Source organism: Antedon bifida, chromosome 10 (assembly GCF_963402885.1).
Source record: "Antedon bifida chromosome 10, ecAntBifi1.1, whole genome shotgun sequence".
NCBI lineage: Eukaryota > Metazoa > Echinodermata > Crinoidea > Comatulida > Antedonidae > Antedon > Antedon bifida.
The window spans coordinates 14,557,230-14,573,971 of record NC_136235.1 but is presented as its reverse complement, the minus strand read 5'-3'; the positions used below and the strand labels follow the sequence as shown (position 1 = coordinate 14,573,971).

The 16,742-nt window shown below is 31.2% G+C and overlaps 2 protein-coding genes across 3 annotated transcripts in view; one reads left to right on the top strand and one right to left on the bottom strand.

Moving 5' to 3' along the window:
- The window catches only part of LOC144853696 (sorting nexin-27-like), a 31,587-nt gene extending 20,472 nt beyond the window's left edge, over nt 1–11,115 (bottom strand). The window contains exons 1-4 of the mRNA XM_078711473.1: nt 10,863–11,115; nt 4,879–5,110; nt 3,836–4,028; nt 1,742–1,818 (exon numbers count right to left, since the gene is read on the bottom strand). Of these exons, the coding sequence (XP_078567599.1) occupies nt 1,742–1,818; nt 3,836–4,028; nt 4,879–5,110; nt 10,863–11,092 (732 nt within the window). The 5' untranslated portion in view covers nt 11,093–11,115. The remainder of the gene's footprint in view (nt 1–1,741; nt 1,819–3,835; nt 4,029–4,878; nt 5,111–10,862) is intronic.
- Nucleotides 11,116–12,545: 1,430 nt separating this feature from the next.
- LOC144854895 (uncharacterized) lies at nt 12,546–16,739 on the top strand. Of its 2 annotated transcripts, none has more exons than XM_078712910.1 (7): nt 12,546–12,668; nt 13,250–13,465; nt 13,595–13,663; nt 14,065–14,149; nt 14,373–14,473; nt 15,400–15,529; nt 15,943–16,739. In XM_078712910.1, exons 1-7 carry the CDS (start codon nt 12,657–12,659, stop codon nt 16,047–16,049), a joined length of 720 nt encoding a protein of 239 aa, XP_078569036.1. In that variant the 5' UTR covers nt 12,546–12,656; the 3' UTR covers nt 16,050–16,739. The 2 variants fall into 2 exon arrangements, with proteins under 2 accessions (XP_078569036.1, XP_078569035.1); XM_078712909.1 differs by having other exon boundaries at nt 12,607–12,704.
- The last annotated feature ends 3 nt before the right edge of the window (nt 16,740–16,742 follow it).

Below are 16,742 nucleotides of genomic sequence, written 5' to 3'. Positions count from 1 at the left end.
TAAGGATCGCGAGCGCGATCGCAATCAACAACCTTCGAAAAGGAGAGCAATTCATCGCGCTCCATCTCACAGTGCGAGGTACCAACAAAGGGGATTCCCCTGCCTGCGCGCATTCAAGGGCGAGTTTACTTCATCGCCTCATAGTGCAACCAGTACGGTGTCATAGAAACACCTCCTTTACAGGAAGATCATGTCCCAACCAATAATTTTTCCCTTTATGTTTTTATGGAACGAGTTAATAAAATATATTTAATTTTAAAAGGAAACATTAATATAGGAGGCCTAAATATAATGTTTATTATTTAAAAAAGCTTAGCTGCTGGTTGCTTTAATTATGTCATTTTGAAGATGGATTATTTCTTCGAAAGTTCTAACCAATTTTGGTCACTCAAATCCTCCTCAAAACACGTGCTGATGTGTGACGTCAGCATCTTCTAGAAGCTCTCTCAGCCCTCCCCTATTGTGCGTGCGCCCATGTGTGACACATGTAAACACGATCAAATATCTTTCTTAATTATTTTAAAATGACACTTTGTAACTTATTATCAATATTTTAATGGCTGTTGCATGTTAGAATTGTATAATTTATGAATTGCAGGTAAATACTTTTCAGGTTTTCTGTCTGATTTCTAGGCCAACAAGCTAGGCTAGAAAAGCTAGGCTAAAGGCATATAGTTGGCCAGGACAGGATTCTCCAGGCTCCTGAAACCCAATCTACCCAGGCAGGCCATAAAAAAAAAATTGGCTTGAGTTTTTTGTACTGTAGAATAATACGATCCCCACGGAAAATATTGTGTGTAAAGGTGGGTGTGGGGAATTTTGTTGTGCCCGGCAAGGGGGGGGGGGGGGGGGGTTATCCCCTGTCGGGCCAAAAAATGTGTACAAAAAATTAATAAGGGCCAGCCATTTTTAATAAGGGCGACCATCCTTCAACTTCAACATAAATATTTGAGGAGAGCGATTTAAAATTTTTGCAAGGAGAGCGAATTGCTCTCCTCGGTGATTTGAGGAGAGCGATTTGTTGCTCTCCTGGGTTTTGCATACGTGATGCCCTGATGTGTTCAATAGGATGTTGTGATATGTACCATGTAGTAAGGGTAATTCACTTTAATAATAAATTTATACATTATCGGGATGTGTTTTTTTCCATACCAAAGATATTTGAAAATAATTGCACCTTAGAGAGAGGGGGGGAGGATAAATCAAAGTATCAGGATGGGGGAGGGGGTATATAAACTCCTAAATACATAGTGCATAACACTGTAGACATACAATTTGCATAGGATGATTCACAAAAACTGAAAACAAGGTTTTTAAAACAGGTTTAAAATAATTATAAGAGAGTAGATTGGATACTTCACTATGGTATGTTTAATTGAATCTAAACTATTTCAACCGAACAGAAATATTAATGAAAAATGCAATTGTTATATGTATATATTCAACAGTATAATAAGATGTTTTCTACATGCAAGTCTGTACTTAACCTTAAGTTGGCATAATATTCAAGACTGAAGTAGTCTACTTGTGAATGTGGAGAAGTAAGGAAGTCAATGACCAGAGAAAGACCAAATTAAAAACATGATGTTTTCAATACCAAGCACCACAACAAGAACTGACAAACAGTATGCCTGGGTTTGGTCACAGATCAGGACCCTTTTCAGATAATGTATTTTCAGCATTTATCGACTATCATTCACTTTTTTTTGCCTTTAAAAACATTTAAAATGTACATACGTACCTCCTCATATTTACTTTCACTTGACTTCAAGAACTCCTGGATATAGTCGGACTCTGATATTATTCTTACCGAACAAACTGAAAATTACAAACAAATATTTAAATGCCTTTTGTAATAATTAGATTGGAATAAAAAATCCCATATTAATATTAAGAAAAGTAAACATTATTTTTGGACATTGGTAATATAAAATGTATTACTTTGTGTTTTGTAATATATAGTTTATGAGACACTGACAATATGAAACCCAAAAAACATTGGCATATACTGTAAATCGGTTTAAATACTGTAATTACAAAATGTAGTTAATGCAGTAATTGCCTGAGAATAAGTTGACATGTTGTCTATTATTTATTAACCAATAACAACATAATGATGATCCTATTTAAAAAATTATGAAATTAGTAATTCATAATTTTCTATAGATTTTATACTGACTGACTATACTGTAGTACATTTATTAAAAATGTCAGCATCATACACAGCGATAACCAAAGATAATACTGAAATGAAGATTGTATATTGTTTTTATGTTTTTTCAAAGCCACAAATGACAATACTTCAGAGTAACAATGCAACGTCGGTTGTACAGTACATTAAACAGACATACAGCACACAGGTACCCGGCATTGTTAGTACTGTAGTATAATAATTCATAATCATAATTTATCATATTATTATTAGGGAACTTCCTCTACCAAACCAAACACTATTAAGCTCTGTCTACACTATAAAACTTTATTATGTGACAAAAAATGTAATGTGCCCATAGACATGATGATGTCATATCACTGCCATTTAAGCATACAGTATCACTACCAAGTTGGGCACATCACACTTTTTTGTCAAACGACAGTAGTTAGATAGTGTAAATAGAACTTTAGAAGATCTCCATGATGTTGCTATTAAATTGTGACTTTTCCTTTTAATGGCTCAGGGGTCTATACTATAGAATTAATTTAGACATCTGTTAATAAGTATAAATGTATGTTACTTAAATTATATATCAACTAGGGGTTAAATATTTGATAACGTCACACTGAAGTGTCGAAAAGCACAGTAACATGAAAAGATCAGAGGTCACAGATTATAAAATTTACATTTTTCGATACAATACTGTTTTGACAAGTATCATGATTGAAAAGTAAACAAACAAAGGCCATATTGCCAATGTTAAAATAAACAGTTGCATTTTTTAACATTTGAAACTGTTAATGTTTAACTAATCAGATACATTAAAACCAGGCATCTCATTTTGTGGTTTTACATTCTGTGGCCAAGCCATGCTAAAGGTTGGTTTCCATTAGGACACAACACAAGAAATTTGACCATGATAAGCAGTGGCTCAGATTAGCTTGATGAGCAGTTTTTTGTACTAATGGAAACCTATCTTAAAATGTAATTGGGCCTACAAGTTAGGTTTATCATTACACAAAAAGATTTTGTTTTTACATTCATTATTCAACTTTTCATTGACATAAGTAACATTTTTTTATTAACATTGTTAATAGGATTAAGAAGGAAATTATAAAATCAGAGAAGAACTCATCTACTCTATTTAATATACAGTAATGTGACTAGGGACTGTCTATGGTTGTTAATGACCTTACAGAGAAATTCCCCTAACGCAAAAACACATTTAAATGTTTTGTCTGTTATTAATGGTAATTAAATTATCTTTAATGTATTTTTTCTAAGAATTTAATTCAATGAATTTAATATGGGTGACTACGTCGCTACAAAATATTCAAGTGGTCAGTGATCGTCTCACCCTGCTTGCATATAAACAGTAAGGAGTAGGATTTATACAACTTTATATGTTTCATCTAAATAAACTCATGTCATTTGATTGGATGATTGTGAGTTACATGGCATGTAATAGTATACAAATAATGAATGTTAATGCAATGGTACATATAATTTCATGAAGTGAAATGTGAAATTCTATTTTTGTGAGACAAAGCCCGAGTGAAAATATAAATTCATTATCAACAAAAATGAAATTATTTGTACCATTGCACTAATATACATTCATTATAATTGTACAATAATTACACTTGAAAAAAAATTTCTGTTACTATTAGTATTACTAACCTTTTTCTAGGTAATGCTGTAATTCTCTCCTTCTCGTGTCCAATTGTTTCTCTGATAATGAAAAAGGCCATTTGCTTGGGAATTTAGGAAACTGAAAGTCCGCAAACTCTCTTTTCAGGTTTGAATGCAAAGTTGCAAATTCACTGAATCTGTGTGAACACACCAATACACCAGCATTGTAAATATTATAAGCCTACCAAAAAAAAAAAAAAAAATTATCTAAATCAATTTTGTTGGTAACACTGTGTAAATGTGGATTTACAAAGAGTACATATTGATAGTCTAATCAGAAACAACAAACATGATATAATTCAACGAAATGTTCAATTTAAAAATTTGCATATTATGATGAAATTTCTTTCCTCTGGCCAAACAAGCGACCTCTTGGTTATACAGAGCAAGCATAGACAAAAATTAGCTGGTTTGCAATAAAATAGTGTGCATTTTGTCAGTCTATCTAGGTTACTGTAATTGGTTAAATAAGCAACTAAATTATACATTAGCAGTAGCTGCTCACACAACAAACTGATCTTTCGTATAAATCCAATCCAACGGCAAGGCTCTAGGCTCAGTATAGTACAATATTATAGGCTATATCCTAATACAATACAATAGGTTCTATTGTTCTCTCTCTTGTCGGAACGTGTATACGTTTCGACGTCTCGAAAAGAAATTCACAATTAGCGGTGATTTTGTATTTTAAATCTCTTTTAATATTTTGTATTTGTAATATTGTACCAGTACACTGAGATTTTATTATTTAATGTTTTTATTTTCTAAGAATAAATGAATTAAATTAATTAATCAAATGTATTGTAGAAAGTATTATAGTCATTATGAGGAACAGTTCATCTTATGTTACATAAAGCTCCGTTTCCACTATCAAAATAGTTCTGACAAAAAAGTGTGATGTGCCCAAATATGCTAGTGATATGATGTCATCATGTCCATATATGAGCACATCATATTTTGTTGTCACATAAAGTTTGATAGTGTAAACAGAGCTTTAAGCCAATTACATAAAGTGGCACCAATTTTCTCACCACAAATTTTTCTCCATTTTTACTATCTTGCCTATAGTCTGGTATTGTAATTGAAACTTGTCTTTTTTCACTGTAGTCATAGTTCGAATAGCCGGACGATTCGTCACTTGGTTCTCCTCGTTCCTCTCGTAAATTTGGAACCGAGATGATTGTTAACGTTAACGAGGATCCTCCTTGTTTTATCAAGTCCACAACATGCTTATGAGTAGCACCTTCTACATTTTCACCATTTCTGAAAAAAAGAAATATTTGTAAGTGTATAGTATATTTTTGATATCCCTATGGATTTCTTTGTATTTAAAGATGTAGGCCTATTGTCCCCCAAAAACATGAAAAATGAAGATTAATAAAATCAGACTTTAAATAGGCCATTTTGCAGTTTTACTTAAAAAAAAAAAATTATTTCACTTATTATAAAAAGAAAAAAAAAACAGTTCAATTACATTTTTTTCAGGTAAACATTTTTTCTTTTCTTCAGTTTTTGGTCAAAGTGAATAACTATTACGTAGCAATAAAATGGTATATTCAACAAAAAATATCAAAAGGTTTTGTCCCCCAAAAACGTGAAAAATGAAGATTAATTAAATCAGATTTTGAATATGTTATTTTGTAGGGTTTAATGAAGTTACAGTAATCACTTCCGTAGAAAAAAAAACGGAAAAAAATGTTTTCACTTATAAAATGAAAAATAAATGGTTAAATTCAAGCCAAATTGAACATTTTTTCATTAAAATAGTTTTTTTAATCAAAATTTTGGTCAAAGTGGATAACTATTATGTAGCAATAAAATGGCTTATTCAACAACAAATTTGAAAAAATATTTTTTAGGGGGACAATATATCTATAAGATAAGCAACAACATACAGTACTGTTCAATTTCTTCAATAAAAATAATAAATCGGTATCCTCTGTAAATTCATTAAGAATATTTTTTCTTGATTTAATAAATATATCAGATGTGTGTATTTATATCATGCCCCCAAATAAGTTACAAATTATGCAATTTGATAGCAAACACAATCACTAATTCCATACATTATAATTTCAATGCTTGAGGATAAACGTCACAAGATATTAATTTACTTGACAATGATGGCTATTCTATTTTTGCCATTTTCAAATTATATCATTTAGGTTTCCAAAAATAAAATGATATAAATTATTATTAATAGAATTAGAAATAATTTTTTTTTTTTTGCTTCAATTGTCACTTTTTTGACTGAATATTCTCCCAATTCAACTTATAAACATTCATTATTTATACATTGTATTAAGCCTGTTTTCCTGTCGACGTTAGTCAACGCTATCGTCGTTGATCGTTAACAGTTCAACGACGATCGTTTGAAAACGATCAAGTTGAAATGATAACGATAGCTAATACCTTTTCCTGTAAATAGTTAACATTTCAATGTTTAGGCCTATGTAGAAGATCGCTGATTATTGTTAACGATAGCGTCGAATAACGTCGACAGGAAAACAGGTTTTGGTATTGTACTATTTTATTTTACAAAAATTTCTTGGGCTTGACATTAATTTATTAAATGACTGTATGGTCATTAGAAAAGAAATCAATTTCAATTTTAAAATGGTATTCTTACAAAAATGCTCTGAGAATTCAGTACATTTCATGATAGCTTTGGCAAAAACTCATCAGAAGTAATCTCACAATTCTGAAAATTCTTGTCATATTATTAGACATGAGGAGCATTATACAATTATGGAAGAATTTCATTACATGTTATAATACAATGCATTACTCCCATTGGGGATGGCGGATAATGCTGTCAGTAGCTGCTAAGCATGATTGTGTATGTTGCTAATCATTAGGGCTCATATAATGCAGCATATGGTGCAGAAGTTATCACCATTAAAATCTATTTTTAGCATCTCTTTATTAATATTATCCACCATAAATAGAAAATCTATATTCACAAAAACGAACAAAATATGTTAATATTTATTTCATTCCTTGTTTCAGACATTTGAGATAATTATTATCTAATTATCTTAAAAAATATATTATTTTATATTCATTAAAACTATGATTGATATAGTAGACATTCATTTTAAGTTAAGCCAAACCAGATCACAATTGGCGTATTACATTAAATGCCAATGCCCTAGAATATTATCCTATGTAATCCAAAATTAAAAGCATTGTATGAAAGTTGGTTGTAGTAACCCTGATAGGAATAGAAAAAGGCAAATATTTATGCATTTTTTACAGTGGAAAATTCAGTATAAATTGTATTGTTTCTCAAGTGGACATGTCATTGGAAAATAAAATTGGTGATTTATTTTAATAATTGTGAACTGATAGTGGAAATGTTGTTGGCTTTTGCCAGTTAAGTATTAACTGAAGGTTTTTGTTTACTAAGCTTGGTTCCGAGCCAATGGAAGGATTTAAGCACAGCGCCAGTGATTTGATCAGGTACAAACGACTGTTCGGGAGATTCATCACATCATGATTGGTTGCTTTTACGTCCTTGCTTTAGTCCAAGAGATGCCATAATACAGAAGGCTAATTTAAAAAATAAGGCTAGAAAAAAGGTAGCCATAGTGACAGAACCATCTAATATGGCTACAGCAGTAGTTCAATCAGATTACATCAGTTTAAAATTATTATTCCTACTCAGTCACAGACTACTATGCCTGCACAAGGTTTCTCAAATAGCGTGTGCAATGCATGATGGGAAGGGTTTGGGAGCAAAACGCGTATGTTTGTGATTTGTTCTTTGTGACGTTTGCTCCCAAACCCTTACCATCATGCACTGTGCAATGACGTTCCTCGCGAAATCAAGCTATTTTCAATCAACTTCTCCAAACGTGACCAAAGCAAATTACGATCATTATGATAAACAATCCCCTCATAATTATACAACTTTTTTTTAAATTATTTATGTTTGTTTGTAGTATGTTTGTTTGTTCGTTAATATATTTAGGCAAATTACCAATGGGTAACCATAAGCGAATTCATTCACTATCTTTCGTAAAGGTTATATATACATATTAGACTAAATTTATTTTTAAAAACTGTTTGTTTATACATGGAGGAAAAAATAATACATTTTTTTCCTCCATGGTTTATATCATTAGCAACATTTTTTTTCACATTATCGATTGTAAGCCGATTTCCTCAGTTGCAAAAAAATATGATTGATGATGGAAAAGCAAGCAACGCTTTCTAATCTATTAGTACAGTGAATGAACTTAACCTTTTCACGCCTCTAACCTTAATCAAATTCTTGTTCACAAGTACTCTTTAACCTTCGATGTTTTATATTTCAAGATTTTTTTTATTAATTAGTACTCAGTTGAAATAACAACCATGACAAAACACAATGGCATTTTCATTGGAAATAAATGGTTCTTTTTTATTTAAAATTTGCAGTATTCAGATTCTGCAATTTAAACAATTTAGTGATGATGTTGAATTTTAAAATGATTAAATAGAAAAACACTTCTTTTATTAAGTGTTATATATATTTTTTTTAGTTATTGATATCTTGTTGGGCGAGGATTAGTATGACCCGATTTTTTTCGCAATTTGAATCAAGATACTTAATTCAAATTGGGAAGGAAATTTCAAATTGTGCAAAGTATTTTCAGTATTTGATCATAACCAAAGCATGATAACCGTACTGTAAATATATATCCTACATAATTTATAAATAATGCAAGTGATTAAATTATTAACTTAACAGAATAAAATAAAATGTTATAATTAGTAATTATGAATGAAACTATTTTGGCTATGTTTTAATAATATTAATAATAAGAGAGGAAAAAAACTGAATGGCAAATCAGGGCCAACTTAATAATAAGTAGCTTACTTACTAACTATAGCAAGACTCAGAGTAGTCTCTTTCACAATTTCAAAGCGCATAGATAGAGGCTGATATAGTGATAGATAGGCTAGGTCTAGGCCTAACTTTTGTACTAACTAACTATAAGTAGGTAGGCCTACTAGCTAGGCTAGTTAGTCTAGTGTCCTATCTAGGCTAGGTTACTTCCTAAATTTTTTAATTTAATTTACAGTCTGTTAAACAATATTACATTATAGAGGTAAGTGAAAGAATCATTTTAAAACAAAAATTATGAAATTTGGCCAATTATCACCAAAGATATTGCAATTTTAGTGTCGACCTTTTGTAACCCGATATCCCTATTATATAATGCATTAATTATTGTTTCCCTTGTGTGTAACCAGTGTGTATTTAGCCTATGTAAACAAATACACAACAGAAAATTCAAGTACCATTGTATGAATATTTTTTTAATAAACTTCTTACGAAACATTAGTACGGCAACACCAACAATTAAGTAAGTACTTAAATTTTGCAACGAGGTCAAACGTCATCACATATGAGGTCAAAGGTCAATTTGTAATAAACACTAATAAATATATATTTACCATCCAAAAACCCAAATTTTTTAAAGAAAACATACTTTAAAAGGTTAATTTATATAATGATGATATATTTGTATGTTTATTATCATAAGATATCATTGAATATCTACATAAATCCAAGATTTTATGTTGGTTAGCAGTTAAGTTCATACGCTAAGTACAGTAAATTTAGAATATGGAATAAAATATTAACATTTTTCAATGCCGCAAGACCTTTCATGGTTTAAGTAAATGTTTAGATAATTTGTATGTGCTAATTTGGAAATCAAATAATCAAAGTGGAGTTTAATATGAAACTAATTTTATTTAATTTCTTTTCCAGGCTATAAGAAATACAGTTCATTAAACATTTGAATAGAGTTGTTTCTTCTTTAGTCAATTGGTTTCAATGGACTTCTTTACTGTACATCATCCAGAAACTGCAGAAATATTTATTCTAGAATGTAAAGAAAGAAAAGAAAACCAAGTTAATATTAGTGTTCAAATGAACAATATAGTAAAAAACTACTTTTCTTGAGTAATGAGGAATACAAATAAAAACAATATTCAAGGTTGACCACGTCTATATTAATTAATTAATTAGTCTTGCTGAGCATAAGTCTAGTTCACATTATATATACTGTATAAGCCTAGGAAAATCAATAAAAACATTTAAATAAAGTTAAAACAAAAAAAAATTATTTTAGTTACAGTACTAATTAATAATATAAAAAAGGCCTATTTACTGTATTATAGACTAGCCTAGAGGGCCTAGGAATAGGAGGAAAAAAACCCAAAATCATTTAATGGTTTGCTAGGCCTAAAAATATAAATTTCACTTTTGGTGGTGTTTTTATGGATATAACATAAAATAAAGGTAAATTTAATACAAAAAAAGTAAAATCAGACAAGTTAACTATCTTTAATAGTCTAGGCCAACAAGGTGACGCCATCTGTTTACTTTGCCTGCCTTGGAAAATCTCTCAATCAGCCTAGGCGAAATGTAGTGCGCCCTCTATAATGGCCTAGCCTAATCAATTTTTAAATAGGGTCACTTTTCGCACTTTCTCATTTTTTTGCGCTAAGGAATATAATAATCTAACAAACTTACCTTTATATTTCAAAATCCAAGGAAAACAGAGATGCGATCAAAAAACTTAATCTTTAATGTTTTCCGTAAGTAAAATCCGATCAAAAACTTGTTACCATCGTAAAATACGCTAAAAATTATATTTCGCGGTCAAAGGTTACTTTATATTTTTTGGCAAATATTCAAGACGTCATATCCGAAAGTAGTTCCAGCAAAACTACAATAAGTCCGCCGAAAAACAAAAACAAACATAGGTATTCCCCCGTCGCGGAGGGACACATGTTTTGTATTTAAATTGTTGGTTCCCTTATACACAGCGCCCTCTAGCGATATTGAATACGACTATCTAGGCCTAACACTCGTATTCTAGCCTGAGATGTATTAGTCTAGGTCTAGCATATAAGCTTGGGCTATTCCAGGAACTAGCTAGGCTAGGCCTACATGTTGTGTTGACTGTTGACACTGACAGTTAGCTAGACTAGCTAGGCTGCTAGGCCTACTCACACTTCCAGTATGCGGTCTCCCTTCAGGATCCCAGCCTTTTCTGCAGCTCCACCTTCCAAAACTGCGCTAACATGTTGAAGAGGTGCATACAACTCTCCATTTATACTCTTCAGTTGACCACCTTCACTGACTTGTCCACGAACGTTAAATCCAAAACCAGTTTCACTTTTATGAATTTTAACAACCCGAGGTTCAATTTCTTCACTTCCCTGAATGTTTGCCTCCGCCATGATTACCACCCTGGATTCTCTGATAAAGTCATGTGACTCGTTGTGTTGTTTACATATTTTAGAGGGCGGTATAATATTTACGCCAATTTATTTTCTTACTGTTGGGTGAATAAGTGCAACATTTTAATAACCTAATCGCCTAATTGCACATCAAAAGTTGAGAGATAATAATATGATATCATCACGGACGTGACTATAAACTAACTTTCCGCCAATCCGAAACCAGCATCTTGGGAAATAGACTGACAATCAGAATTCGCCAGGGAGAGAGCAAAAATACATAAATTATTTGATTAAAAAATAAAATTATAACAAAATATAACAAAATATAAAATATGTATTCACATATAGACGAAAATATATTGTTTAGAATTACCCAAGCATTTCATAGTGCGTTTTTCTTTATTTAACTTTGATACATTTTGGAGCCATATAAAGTAGTGCCGCCTTTAGAATTCTAACATATTGAAATAATAACATATAAAATGATTTTTAAAAATAAGATACGGTAAATTCACAAGTTACACGCACGCAGGCCTATAATTATTTTAATATCAGGCCTATAGATTTATTAATTTATGAAGTTCGAGTTATTTAGATTTACTAAACAAATTTGTTTTAAAATCTCTGTCTACACTATCAAACTAGTTTGACAAAAAAAAGTGTGATGTGCTCAAATATGGTATTGATATGCCCAAATATGTTAGTGATATGACATCATCAAATCCATATGGGCATATCACATTTTTTGTCACATAAAGTTTGATAGTGTAGACAGAGCTTTAGATAAGTAATACTAATATGGTATAATATAATTTATTATTTAGATTACTGGATAATACTTCTGTTCAGACACTGTGACACGTCAACCACAATGTTGCAGGACTTCAGATTCCTGTTATAGCTTTTGTTCCTAGATTTCCAATTACCCTTTCCTTCTCCATGCATTCCCATTTAGAATAGAATATATTATGTTTTCTAATGCATATTTCTTGATAAATAAAATGTATTGTATATTTTACTATGTTTTTCATTAAATTAATGCTACTGTCCTCGCTGTGCCCTCAACCTTAGTGGCGAGGCTTGTTTCCAAAGGACCAAAAGAAAGCCAGAATAATAATGATCTTAATAATTATAATACTCATGATAAAAACATTAAATTATTAATAGTTGGAAAAGTATTTACTATTAAATCGTTTGCATATCTACTTATATGACATTCATGCTAACACATTGCGTTCCATTGGTGCCACAATTGGAACCAGAGAACACAAAGTTATAAAAATGATAAAATTCTTTACCCACACTCACATCTAATTTTAAATTTTTGGCCACACGATATTATATTTAGCAGCAGATCACAATTATTATTCATAACCAACCACAAATAAATATAAAATGCTGTATGATTGGTCATACTTTTTCGACTCCCTAGCGCCGGGAAAAAAATCACTTTTTTAAGGAGGCTAGAGGAGCTAGCTATGAGATAAGATACTACTCTCGTCGTCGACGAACAGCAAGTCAGTAGTGAAGTCATTGGATACAAAAAGTCAACCAATTAATTATGAATAATAAGGTTAATTTTTGGTATTTTGTAAAATGTTGTGGAATGGTACAAAAATGTTTCGCTCTTTTCAATCTAAACATAATAAATGTACTAAAATAAAAACATAATGTACAGTGTTATCGCCTCTCTCTATACCTAGGCTAGGCTTTTTAGGGCCTTCTTTGCTAGCTAGCTAGCTAGGAGAGGCCTAAAGAAGGGTAGGATGTAGTATCTGGGAGTTGTAGGGTCGTTTCGCTCCTTTTGCGAAATTGTACAACAGGCTATCTATAGCAATATAAAAAAAGAGCGAAACGACCAACCTTAAATTACCAATTTCCTTTTTGTATTGTATTTGATTTGATTTTTTTTTATATATTTTTAATTTATTTCACTGGTACTGCTGTTTATATTTATGTGAATTGTGATTCAAATTACGCAAGAAATCCTTGCACAATTCCAATTTGTTCAAATCGTTCAAATTACTAACAGCCGTATTCACAAGTGAAATAAACCTTGCTTATGATTGGTGTAAATACAGCCACAATAAATCCACCATTTTGTTTGCCATCATTTTGTTTTACATATTCCTTTTTTAACAATTTCATTTATAGCAAAAAGCTGAAGAAGAGAAGGAACTGGGAAATGAGTGTATGAAATCCCACAATCCCACAGAAGCTATTCTACATTATACAACCGGCATTAAACTAGACAAAAAAGAGCACCGCCTCTATAGTAATCGCTGTGTTGCTTTCTTACAAATTCAACAATTTTACCTTGCATTACAAGATGCTGAAACAGTCATAAAGCTTAACCCTGATTGGCCAAAAGTAAGTAAGTTATTTTTAGTGTTCAATAAAAATTGAGGAGGCAGATTTGTATATTTGTGAGGTTTTTTTGGCACTGAAATTATAATACAGTAAAATAGTGGGATATTATTATAATATGTTTTTTTATAGGGTTACTACAGAAAAGGTGAAGTTCAATTCTGCACAGAGAATTATGAGGAAGCAATTAGGTCTTATGAAGTGAGAAAATTGTATTTTTTTATTAAGATAATTTAATAGAAAAAAAAACATTCATTGTTGTACTTAAATACTAGGGTACTTATTTAGAACTATTAGTTCAACACAGCCCTTAAAAGCATTATGATTGTTACTTACAAATAATCCCTTTTATCTAAAGCTCTGTCTACACTATCAAACTAGTTTAACAAAAAAAATGTGATGTGCCCAAATAGGGTATTGATTTGACATCACCATGTCCATATATAGGCACATCACATTTTTTGTCACATACAGTACAGTTTGATAGTGTAGACAGAGCATAAGAGAATCATCTACTTTACAGGCTGATTTTAAATTTTAATTTTAACAATTTTTCTGTACACTAATTATTTAAGTATTGCAAAATACTTTCTTATTTTAAGACTGGACTTGCATTAGACAATGGAAATGAAGGAATACAACAAGCTATTAAAAAATCCAAGCAAAAGCTAGAGGAATATATAAAAGGTAAGATGTTATTTTAAATCTGTTAGCTGGAGCACTTTTAGTAGATTTTATAAAACATTTTTTATATTTTCATTCCAGAGAGGCTCTACAGATATAAGTTATTTGCTATACATAAAAATATTATTTCATAGGTAAGGTAATATAGCTTGTGTAAGCCATAGCGCCACAGCCAGCAGAATGGCAATGTCTATTACTTCATTATACAGTATTTTTATATTAACAGCAAAGCGGCGACTGCCTTGGATGGGCCTAGCTTTTGGTGTGCTTGTTGGTATTACACTTGTTCTTGCTGATCACTTTGTTGCAGAAAATCCAATGTTAGAGGTAACAGCCTGTCAACATTTTTTTATCTTATCCACTGTATTATGTTACTGTATTGTAATATTAATTATACAAGGGTAATATGAAGTGATTAAAGTCATTGTATTGGGGAAGGAGGATCGCTACGTTTGTTTCTGTAGTCCCAACTGCATATTCTTTTTTCACTAGGCAGGTACAGAGAGATTTATTTCTAAATCATAGTACATACTAGGTATATTAAAGCCTAGGTAATGCATCATAGCTGTATATTGCCCCTTTCGCACCAAAACTCTGCAGTGATCTCTGAAGGCACCCTGGGGTTTGTGACTATTCAAAACGTTGAGAAACTCCGGAGTGATTCACACTAACCTAGCAACACAGGGATTTTTAAAATAAAATCATAAATATCGCCCTCTATTTTGTTTGTTTACATAGCGACTATCATTAGAATAATTTTAATTCAATATTTTTATTCTAATAATTATTTTCCAAAGTCTCAGAAGTCATATAATGCTTTATTTATACTACTTATTATTTAGACCCGCTATATATTTTTTACAAATATTTGAAGTATTTAAAAATAAAACTAAAGCAATGATTGATCATGTGAGGATGACCTTTTGACCTAAAAACTCTGGAGTTTGATGTTGGTACCTTTCACACCAAAACACTGGAGAGTCAACTCCGGAGAACGTTCAGCTTTTCAACTCTGGTGTTTTGAACTCCGGAATTGTTTGATTATACCTTTCACACCAAAACACCAGGCCGTCAAATCCGGGGTGTCTCCAGAGTTTTGCTTTTGGTGTGAAAGTTAACTTTTCTTGTACCTTGCTAGAAAAATATGCACCCAACCATGGTGAGGTGAGGGCTCATCAACAGCACATTTACAAACCATCATACACTGTGGGTCAATAACCAATGATAATAATATATTACTTTTCACTGTTCAGTCTATGGTTTTAAGATGTCTAGTTGTATCTGTATTTGCGTCACTTGGTCTGCTAGCTACATGGCTGTACAGCTACATGTTACAACTGCAACAGTCATCACTACTTGACCCTCCGGCTGATTTAGGATTTGGTAAGACATTTCTATTCTATAATCTTGAATTTTCACAAATGTTAAGAGGTTAACACTTAGTATGTGATCCAATATTCAGGCCAATATTTATCAAAGTAAAATACATGTAGTTCGCACAGTATTGCATTGTACTCAAAATGTATGGATTCTAGGTATGTAATAAAAAAAAATTCGCATTAAAAATATTTTCTCGTCACCGGAACCAATTAATAAACCGCTTAACATTCAAACAGCACTAACTCAAACTCTCTTTTCTGTTTTCTTTTTACCATAATTTTAAATTGTTGTTATATAATGTATTTCAGAAAAACAACTGCTTGGCCTAGAAAAGGTGGACATTCAATTGAGTCTCCAATTAGAAATAAAGTGTGACTTTAATAATAATAATAATAATAATGTTTTTTTCGATCTAGGATCTACGGAACCTAAATGTAATGGTACTACAGAAAAAACAACAAATTGTAAAAAGAGCCCATCTGCTGAAAGAAGACGATATCAGAGAAAGTGTACAAAAACTTGAGGTAGTCATGATATCGCCAAATTTGACGGTCTTCTGCACAGCAAAACAACAGATTTCTTTTTCTAACTTTACTAGCGTTTATTCGGCATGCAAACATGTCTACAATTTGAACTATGTTTCCAGAGCTGAACACACCATTCCATAATGATTGATTTTTCTGTATTTTTTACTCGGAAATATTTTATATGCTTAATTCTATTATTAAATTAGACTTGTACAACATTATTCAGGATTAACAGTTAATTAACAGTCAGGGGGAAAATGGCAAAAGTTTTCCTACTTTCTAGTATTTTTATCATATAATCTATATTGTTTTGACAACTCTTGTAACATGACCACAGCTGCTGATTTTGCCATTTTTCCTCTAACTGTAAAGGCAATTTACATATATTTTGCATTTTTAGAAAAAGTATCAACAATGTTTAAGGTGCAGTGGTACTGATAAAAATGATGTGCAATTATTTAGTAGGCTTAAAAACATGGCATATAATATTGAATATTTGGGAAGAAACAATTCTTTAAAATACATACAAAATAATAATCTGATCTGTTCTCTGTTTTAACATTTTTATTTTACATCATATTTACAGTATTGACAAATGTTTCCTTATAATATTCCATGAATAATAAATAAATAAAATAGTCACTGTTATAAACAAAGCTACACTTTGTATAAACGTTTTAAGCACCGTA

What these genes read in the sequence shown, in the direction of transcription:
- LOC144854895 (XM_078712909.1), top strand. Translation starts at nt 12,657, where the DNA reads ATGAATAATAAGGTTAATTTTTGGTATTTTGTAAAATGTTGTGGAATG. An exon ending in TTGTAAAATGTTGTGGAATG is followed by an intron (nt 12,705 to 13,249) that starts GTACAAAAATGT and finishes TTTCATTTATAG; the next exon opens with CAAAAAGCTGAAGAAGAGAA. An exon ending in TTAACCCTGATTGGCCAAAA is followed by an intron (nt 13,466 to 13,594) that starts GTAAGTAAGTTA and finishes GTTTTTTTATAG; the next exon opens with GGTTACTACAGAAAAGGTGA.